Source organism: Hydra viridissima, unplaced genomic scaffold (genome assembly GCF_058129835.1).
Source record: "Hydra viridissima isolate aposymbiotic clone 2 unplaced genomic scaffold, HvirCarnegie_v1 scaffold_5, whole genome shotgun sequence".
Classification (NCBI taxonomy): Eukaryota; Metazoa; Cnidaria; class Hydrozoa; order Anthoathecata; family Hydridae; genus Hydra; species Hydra viridissima.
Window position 1 is genome coordinate 18,710,363 of NW_028324304.1, and position 10,175 is coordinate 18,720,537.

General features: G+C 29.7%; 1 protein-coding gene across 1 annotated transcript; it reads left to right on the plus strand.

The window, feature by feature from the left end:
- Positions 1-3,201: 3,201 nt before the first annotated feature.
- LOC149889149 (uncharacterized) lies at positions 3,202-7,782 on the plus strand. Its single transcript, XM_090087849.1, has 4 exons — positions 3,202-3,496; positions 5,518-6,125; positions 6,349-6,613; positions 6,937-7,782. The coding sequence occupies exons 1-4, from the start codon at positions 3,469-3,471 to the stop codon at positions 7,401-7,403; spliced, it is 1,368 nt and encodes a 455-aa protein (XP_089943975.1). The 5' UTR covers positions 3,202-3,468; the 3' UTR covers positions 7,404-7,782.
- The last annotated feature ends 2,393 nt before the right edge of the window (positions 7,783-10,175 follow it).

Genomic DNA, 10,175 nt, shown 5'->3' on the forward strand with positions numbered 1-10,175 from the left:
GTCGAGATAAAAGTTTATATGAAAAATTTCACATCTTTAAAAGACACTAAGTTTATTCACGCCGAAAGTCTTTTTGAAAACGTCTTTAAAACAGCTAAAAGACGTCTTTTTGTTTGCTAGAATTATTCAAAAAATGAAGACGTCTTTAAGACGTCTTACGAAGATGCGCAATTCTTCACGACGATACAGTCTTTTAAAAGACGTTTTGAAGACATCTTGAAGAAGTCAATCGAAGACAAGACCATTTAAAGAACTGAATAAGTCGGTCTTAAGACGTCTTATGTTTCCTGGGATCATTCGTTTGGTTTGCCGGGAAATTAATGATCTGGATTTTACTATCAAACTCATTCCGATCGAAGTTCATGACAATTTTATCTGAAACCCAGACTTATTTTCTATTGCAATTAACGGTGAGATGCCCGTTGTTAAGATTATTTTTCCGTGGTTACGGACATTTTATAATTCAGAGTTTTAGTTTCACAGACAAATGTTTGTATCTTGGACAAATATTTGCACTATGATTATTTTAATTGTTTATGAAAGTTCATGTACAAGAATTTTCATCCGTGGCACGAATATTTCTCCATGCAACAAATAATTTGTCCGTATTTCGAGTTTAGTAATCCAGAAAAAGGAATTTACAGACATATCACTGTTAGCTACGTATGTAAATTGCGTTATAACACAGACCCTGGACAACGCTAACGTTCTTCATTCAATTACACAGATTGAGATCATAAAAATTTCTCAAAATCATTTTCTCTTTTAAACTTTTAGGGGATTTAGAGTTTTAACCTTTTTTTACTATCAATATATCAAGTACTCGAAATGAGAGCCTCTAAAGTTCTCAAAATTATTTTTTTTTTTATACATTTGGAGGTTTTAGAGATTTAACTTTTTTTTCCATCAGTTATAAGCCTCCACACTTTTATTGCTCTAAACAATTTAAGTTACATTACTTTTTTTTTTAGTTTTACTTCTAAAATGCCGAAGAAAAGGGTGGGATGCTCGACGCTTGCCTACATCACCCGTTTAACGTCTTGGTGACAGATGAAATCGACAGTCCCGACAGATCTGCCTTGAGAAAATCTGGGTTGTGGCAAAAAAAAAAAAGCTGACGAAGGCAAAAAAAGTGACAACAAATAAAAACCAAGACCCTCTACCCTAATTTAGCAGCTAAATGATTAAACTTGTACCACCAGCTCACCACATTTGTTCACCACAAGTTACATTATTTTTCGTTGAATCTAAAGAAACATTTTTTCCATTGAAAAATTTTCTACTGTATCTTGAGAGTTTCTGTTTAAATGCTTGTGGTATGTAATTAAAGTTTAGTGCACTATTTCTTTTAAGAAATGAAGAAGGAACATTTATCTTATTTGTGTTAGCTGTGTATTTATTTTATCTTTTTCTAGTGCTACTTTTATACCGTGATTTTAATTAACCGATGCGAATTAATTTTATTTTGTTTGCATATACTGATACAGATTGCAACAGAGCCCTAAATGAAAAAAACTCAACTGGTTCCATCTTAATACTGAACAGGCGTTTTTTGAATACTATTTGATGTCTAAATCTTTAAAATAAACAGTTTTTGCATATGGCGCAACTGTTATCTTTTTATTAGTGCGTCAGATAATGTTATTCCGTTATTATGTCTGCCAAATTTCCATACCCAATACATATTCATAACCAGTACATTATTGTTATTATCAATAACAGTAAAGGGGCTTACTGATTGTTTTTTAGTTTTGTGTTTGTGAAGGTGTGTCTATTAATTCTTGAAATCTTTTACAATTGTTATTGCTTCGCCGTTTTTATTTATCATTCACGTTAAACAGCAATTTTTAACTTGAATTAAAATCAAGGTTGTGACAGCGAACCTTTGAATTAAAATTACTCTTACTATTTATTATAACCTAAACCTTTCTGTAAAACAGTAAGTTCAATTAGGAATGAATGTAATTTTAGTGACTTGTGGCGAGCGAGCATTGAGCGTGCGTTTTTTTAAAAAATCTCTCACAAAACAGACGGTAAATTTAAAAAAAAGAATACTAATTATAAGTTTTCACAATAATTTTAAATTAAAATCTTTTCTACTGGTTGTTTCCTTTTTTGTTTTTCTTTTTTTTAATAAACCACATGAATGGTGACCATGTCATTCCACTTCACAAAGAGTTTTGCAAATATGCAGTAATTTTCTTCATATATAAATGTTTGGTAGTAATCTAAAAATGTTATTTTCGTTACAGCTACTTCTCCAGTACCTCCCCAAAGATTGAACCTGTGCATTCTTGAAATATCCTTAATCACTTTAAAAACTGTTTTAGGTCAATAAAAGTGCAACGCTATTTATATAAATACTGATCCTATTATTATTATAAACACTGATCCTATTATTATTATTATCAGTTTGAAATCGTTTTTATAGTTATAAAATAGTATGACTTTCTGATTCATTGGAGTTCAAAATGACTAAAAAAAAGTTACACTAAAAATAATTGAAGACTCCTCGGGAAGAAACGGCAGGGTCATATTTTTTTATTTTGAGATAAATCATTATTAAACTTTTAAACCTTTATAAGTTTGAAGTTTTAGGAAAATTTAGAAAAACTTTAAATATGCATCAAATTGTTTATTTGATTTGAATTCAAATACAAAATATGCTATTATGATTAGTAAAGCTAGAAAGTGTAAAAAGTCGAAACTTTCAAAATGTGACCCTGCCGTTTCTTCCCGTGGAGTCTTCAATTAGTTCATGATTAAGCATGCCGAGAAAAAACAATTTGTTATAACTTTTTCTATAGCTCAGTAAAAACTAAAAATAAAATAGGAATGAAAAAATATTACAACAGAAGTTAGGTAAAGTATATTATACACAACGAAGGTAAAATATATTATAACAGAAATATATTATAACAGAAATATATTATAACAGAAATATATAATAGCAGAAATATATTATAACAGAAATATATTATAACAGAAATATATTATAACAGAAATATATTATAACAGAAATTTTTTTTTTGTAATATCTTTAGATCTTCGTTTGCTTTATTAAAATAATTTAAAAAATTTATTTAAATTTCTTTAATCAAACTTTTTAAATGAACCTACATCATCATTATATTTTGATAAATATTTGCATTTGATTAGTCATTCCTTCAACATAATTAGATCATAGTATACGGTTATTCCGGTTACGGGGGAAATGTAGTTTGGACAGGATGTGCAGTTTTGGTGGGTATGAAAGATAGAAAAAGCGAAGTATTATAAAAGTGCAAAATATTGTAGATGAGAACCAAAATACTCTCATGTTTCATGATTTGTTTACACAACTACACACAGTATGATCTACAAATTAAAGCCTAAACTTTCTTTCACTTTCGCAGTACTTTTCTTAAGTACTTGCGTTACTTACCTTACGCACTACGTTTTTTATTCAGTAAAAGGTGCTCTCCAAATATGAAGGTCTTCGTTTTTTTATGCGTTTGTAAGTTTTGCGAATTTCCCTTTGAAGTTTACACTATTTTATAATTTGCAATATTTTAAAGTTTGTTTATCTTTTTGCTGTTTTTAAATTATTTTTTTTCTTTGAAATATATTTAAATGGGCACCGTAGTTTCTGGTGGTATTTTGCACATTAAATTAAAAAATGTTTGTTTAAGCAACCGGCGTAAGGTTTTCGATTTTGAAACCAAAAATCAAACTTTAGATTTGATTTGAATAATCTTAAACAACCTCATTCTTATTCGATTTTGGTTAATCGCGGGCCGACACTAGTTTAATCGCGGGCCGACACTAGTTTAAATAAATCTAAAATACAACACCATTTGTCAACTGCTAAAAAACTTGTTTAAATTTAAAATGCCAAATTCAGGTAAAAAACCACCTTGTCAGACTCAAAGTTCATTTGCCTTATTATTAAAATTAAATTTCAGAGTTGTTACCTCTTTAGATATGAGTGTCAACCAATTCAAATAAAACTTGAAAAAGATATAATTTTTTTTTTAACTGAGTAGAAGATGAATTAGAAGACAGCAATAACCGATAGAATAATTAGCACATCGCTTTGAATTTAGAAAAGCTCTTATTTACAAAAAAATTGTTCGTTTCAAAAAAATCATTAACATTTATTAAAAGCGATTACTTAATAGCAATTATTTAATAGCAATTATTTAACAGCGATTAGTTAAATAGAGTTAAAAAGATAAAAGTTAAGTGAGGAACGATCAGTTAAAAAAAAAATGTTATAGAAAATTAAAATTTCCTAAAATCCAAAACTGCGGCCGTTAAATGGCGACCCTTTTAAAAAGAAAGTTAACATGAAAAGAGTTCAAAAAAAGTGTATTTAAGAAGAAGCTAAAATTAATTTGGTCGACATTTATCTTGTTTAATGCGTAATAAGTGACGAATATTTAAAAAACCATAAAAAGTTTAAGTAACCGTAGAGCTTCTTGTTACATACTATTGGGCTTCTTGTTACATCCGAGTTAAGAAAAAGTATGATTATAGATAATTTTTTTAGGGAATTTTTAATTACCTATCAAATTAACCTGGGTGTGCCCTTTTCTCTATGGAATATAAAAAAGCTATGATTTATTTGAATAAGTAAGTTCATAAACAGTACAACTCAACAATTGGCCATTTTTGTTTTATTTTATAAATTTTTTGCTTTCAATCCTAAAAAAAAAAGTACAGACTAGGAGCTATAAAACTTGATAAAATAATTATGTTTCCGCCGGAAAAAAACAATATTGTGATGCCAGCGTTTTTATGTAAATAATTTAATGTATATCTGTTAGTTATTTTGAAGCTGTATAAGGTCTTAATAAGTTTAAGGAGGTATAGGAACAAGGGCAATGTGGGAGGTTTGTAGAGATTCGGATTGTGGTTGAGGGTCTAGATATTACTTGGTTCGGAAAGGGGGAGGCTTGGTTGGGGCTGGGCAAGGTTAAACCGTTAAAAGCATAAAGTTGCATTTACTGTCCTCAGTGTATTCTATTGCACAATATATCTTAACTAACGTTCTATTAGTGTGTAGTGGTTAGCAAACTTTTTGTAATTACATTAAAAAACATTACAAATAATATTTTTTTACTCTTCTCGAAGTGTCTAATTCTGTTTTTATCAATTACTCTGCCTTTACTCTTATTCTTTAAACAAATATCTTCTTCTTTTTTATTTGAAACGGCCAAAACTTCGGTTTACTTTTCTTTATTCAATATTTTTTCGGACTTCTGTTTAATTCTTAACCACTTTTGTTCATCAAAAGTTTCTCTTTTTTTTTCATCAAACACTTGCAAAACTTCTGTTTCTACCAAAAAAATTTTTCCTTGTTAAAATTTTTTGAAAAACCTGCTTAAAATACTTTCTTTACTTCTTCTTTTTGCTTTATTATTTGTTTATATGGCAAGTTGATAAATCATCGTTTTTATGTGTATTCCGATCTTTGCTTTTAATTCAGTTCTTCTTCACAATATGCTTAAAAAGTTTATCTACTTTTTTATTAAGGGTTTTTACAAGTCGGTTTGCGCAAATGCATCCAATGTCCAGCTCCATACACCCCTGGATTGAAGCCTCCTTCAAACTGTACAGAACCATATGATCCGCAAAACAGGCCTGCATCTGCTATTGAATCTTGGTTTACGGAAGAAATATTTAACGACTTGTTTCCAAAAGCGAATCTGGGCTGGGGTGTTTCAAACTGTCGCCCTTATAATTACAAAGCTTTTATTATTGCGGCAAGATATTTTCCGAGTTTTGGAAATGAATACGTCACTCATGATCCAACTGGAAAAAAACTTCCCACAAATTATACTTCAAATCAAACTTATAAAAGAGATTTAGCTGCTTTCTTTGCCCATACAATTCAAGAAACCGGAGAAAATGACGCTAACCTCTACCGAATAATGCGAGAAGACAAAGCAGATGATTGTTTTTATAGGGGTGGTTTTTACAACTGGTTTGAAGGAGGACCAATCTCAAGCTTGGTAAAAAATAATGGTCTTGATCCAAAAGATGGAGAGTTTTGCATTGAGAATGGGGAATACTGTGACTCCAGTACCAACAACAAATGGTTTTATCCATGTAACAACGAAAAAGAAAGTCAATGGAGCAAGGTTTTTGTTTTGCATACTTCCTCAATGTTTACAAAGCATCTTTTAACTGTTTTTTCAAATTTTTAATATTTTTCTTAAGATTTCTTATCCCCTTCACCCCCATCCCCTCTTTTGATTAAAGATTTACTAAATGTATTTTAATTAAAGGCAGAAAGGATTTTTTTTTTTTTTTCTCATATAAAAAGTTTGTAGTAAAAAAAAAGGCATTGTAATTTGTTACTAGGGATGCTACTTTGGTCGTGGCCCACTTCAAATATCCTACAACTTCAACTATGGATTGTTTTCTCGATGGTTGAAAGAGCAAAACATAACGGAAAAAAAAGCACCGATTGATATTCTCGCTAATCCCAATTTATTAATGACTAAATATGATCCTCCTTTAGGAATAATGGCATCGTTATGGTTTTATATGACACCACAAAGCCCGAAACCTGCGATGCATGATATTATTATTGGTGACTGGGTCTCCCCAGATATTGATTATTCAGGTAATTTTAAAAATTTTTTATAGGCTTAAGTAACCATTCTCGTGTCTCAAAAGATTAATTGGTATCAGTCTTGATAACTAGAATTAGTGAAGTAAAAAAGAACATTATCACGCTTTTTAAAAATGAAACTGTACTTTTTAAAAAATAAAACTAAAGAAATAAATTTTTATTATCAGATTTTTAGAATAAATGTAAAATTTAGAGAAACAACTAATCAAATATTGTAAGCAATTTAACATAATTTTTATGATGTTGTATAATATAAAGGAATGTAATTGGATATTGATTTTACGCTAATTCAAAAACAATTTCTTCATGCATAGGAGGTGTGTTTGGTCCTACTTCATTGGTAATAAATACTGAGTGTGACGGTGAAGATAAGCAGGTTCCCGGAGGTCCAGGAGAAAATCGTCGCATTAAAGCTTTCAGATGGTTTACAAAATATTTTGGCGTCCCATTTAATTCTGGTTTATCAAAAACAATCTCGTGCAAAGGATTTAATAAAGGACGAGAAGACTTCAATTTCTACGACGGACGAATAGTTGAAAACAGCTGGGATGTGGATTGGCACACATCTGGAGATACTACTCAACCTTGTAAATGTATGGCTGTTCCATACTGCGGCCTTATCATCGGCTTCGATCCTAAAATAATGCCAAAATATAAAAAGGAAAACGAAGAGAATAAGGAATGGTGTAAAAAGGTTTTTCAGGAAGGATACACAAACCAAAATTGTTCAAAATATAAACCAATCAAACAGTTGCCTAATCAACCAATTGCAGTTGCCTAAATTTGCTTACATTTTTTCTAACCTAGAATCTCTATTAGCCAAATACAATTTTTTTTTTTGAATAACTTTGATTTAAAACCGATAATCCAGTTGATTGCAATCCATGGAGTAGATTTTAAATCAACATTAAAAAAAAGTGATTTGTATCACAGTTAGTGTTGTACTTATTACTTGTACTTTATTACTTATCATTACTTATTTATGAATTCAAAAATCATTTTTTATAAATAAAAAAGTTTAAATTTGTCATAAAAAAAGTTTATAATAAATAAATCAAAATTTATAACTTAAAAAACTTAATTTATTTTTAAAGTTGAAAGCATCAACTTTTGGAAATATTTCAACAAAAAAATTTTAATGAAATGCTTTTGTTGCCACATTTGTAGAGTTCTTCACCTGCTATATAAAAAAAGACATCAGAGTTAAATAAAGAAGATGAAACTGATCTTTAAACTCAAATTAATCAGTTAAAGCCCTTTTAAAGAAGTTTTGAATATTGCTAGTATGTTAATTACTAATAAAACGAAAATTGATATGGGTATGATCGATTAGGAAGTAATAAATTGATTGACCGACACAAAGCCAACTCTCTTTTTTAATGTATGTGGGTCTAAGCGAAATATGAATAATGTAGAATTAGTAAAAAAAAAAACCTTGTAAATGAGAGAACCCTTAAATATGGGTATACTTTTGGATAAGATCTTTTAGTTCATCTTATATAATAAAATAGAAAATAAAACGGAAAACCAGACATCTCAAGCCAGAGCTTGGAAAAAGAGAAGCTTTCTGCAATTTTAAGGAAGAATTTTTTTAAATCAAAGTTCACAAATAAGTTGATTTCATTGTTGACCAGCCCTAAGTAGGCTTTGGTGACAGCAATAACGGAAATACTTCGGGAAGACCATTTCAAAGATCTAAGATTTTTTCCAAAAAAAGAGGGTATGATATAGAAGCTTTAACCCTTTAACAGTCCCGTATTTTTTAAAATTACGGTCGCTGTAAGTCCAGCGTTTTTTTTTTGAAGTGGTTTCTAATTGTCCCGTGTTTTTTCAAAATCTTCATTTTTTTTAACTATTAAATTAAAAAATCTTTTTACTATTTTCAACACTTATAAACAATACAAAATGTTATTATTTATGTTTTGTGACGATTAGACTAATAATTACTGATGAATAAGAAGAAAATATGAGGAGATGAAATAAACCGTAATAATACGGCATGGACATTTGAGAACCACTTTCAGTTTGCGTAATATTACGACATGGACTGTTAAAGGGTTAAAGAGATTTTTAAGGAAATTTTCGTTACTACAATACTATCTGGGTACCGAACACTGGTATACTAAACAATTAGAAGTTTACTGTACTGATATAGATAAAGTTATAGTTAATAAATATAATGGTTGGTATATAATGCCACACAATGTTCACAAAATTCTGGTACACGGTGCTCCATTTAAAACCACTCTAATTACTTAGATAACTTTGACAAGCTAATCAAAAATTCAAGGTTGTACACAGCAAAATTATCAAGATTTAACATCATGAAAAATCAGACGCGCTGCCTTTTAATTAGATCAAATCCAAAAATCTCTTGTGTCTCATTTGTAAAACAAAAGAGTTCCTAAGGAAGAGCTTTGCCTCCAGAACTACTGATATTTTTATTGTATTAAATTGCGATAATACAGTCATATTTTACTTTGTTTATTTTCGTATAAATTATAATTTTTTGCGCGTTAAAAATACTTAATGAGCTTTGTAACACTTCTGCGCGCATTTAGCAAACTCAAACAAGTATAACGCGTACGCAAGCGTGTATGTAGTAATATAGCAGCAATATATTTTGGGTCAAGGAGAATAAATTCTTAAAAAAATTTCAATCCCCGAATGCACATTTTAACCCATACATGAGCAATATACTGGTAATTAGTGCATGTGAAAATAATTTTACATTCCAAATTTGAATTCCTTAATCCCAAAAATCATCAATGTACATGTATGTTACAATGTACATGTATGTTATAACGTATTTTAATGTACATGTATATCATAACGTAATTTAATGTACATGTATGTTTTACTTTGGTAATTTTTACTGCTTTTAACTTAATCTGAGTTACTGTGCAGGGGGCTCATTGTTTTTCTTTTTTTTTTCATTAATAGAACACTCGGAGTATGGTGACGTATATGCATGTTTTACATTCACATAAGAACAAAAACTAGCAATAAACTCCTCAAAAAAAACAACAATTGCTAGGAGCTAATAAATTAAATTATAATGTAACTAATACCACCAGAAAAATAAGTAATTGGTTTTTGGTTAATTTTTAAAGATTCATCAATATTTGCACTATTTTCTGAGACTTACTATTTTATCCACTCAATTATCTAATGTTTGTGGAGCTCAGTGAATTTAACAATCCAGTATAAATCTAAATCAGATATAAATCAGTCAATGAAAAGGCTTTACCTTTGGGGTTTTCTACTCTGCATTGTTGGTTCAGATCTGTCGAGTATATTTTATATTTAGGATAGAAAATGGACATTAAAACATACTTTGCAAAATCTTCTTTTGAAAAAGCGTCAGTAAAAAATAGACCAAAGAATATTTCTACAGAGGTTTAGAGAGTCCTTATAGTTAATATAACTAAACAGGGTTTCGGCAACACTGATGATTGGAACACTGCAAGAAGGACATATAAAAACGCTGAGGCTATTGCTGATATAACATGCAGTGGTAGATGTAGTTATCAGATTAAGTACAGTATGCTCC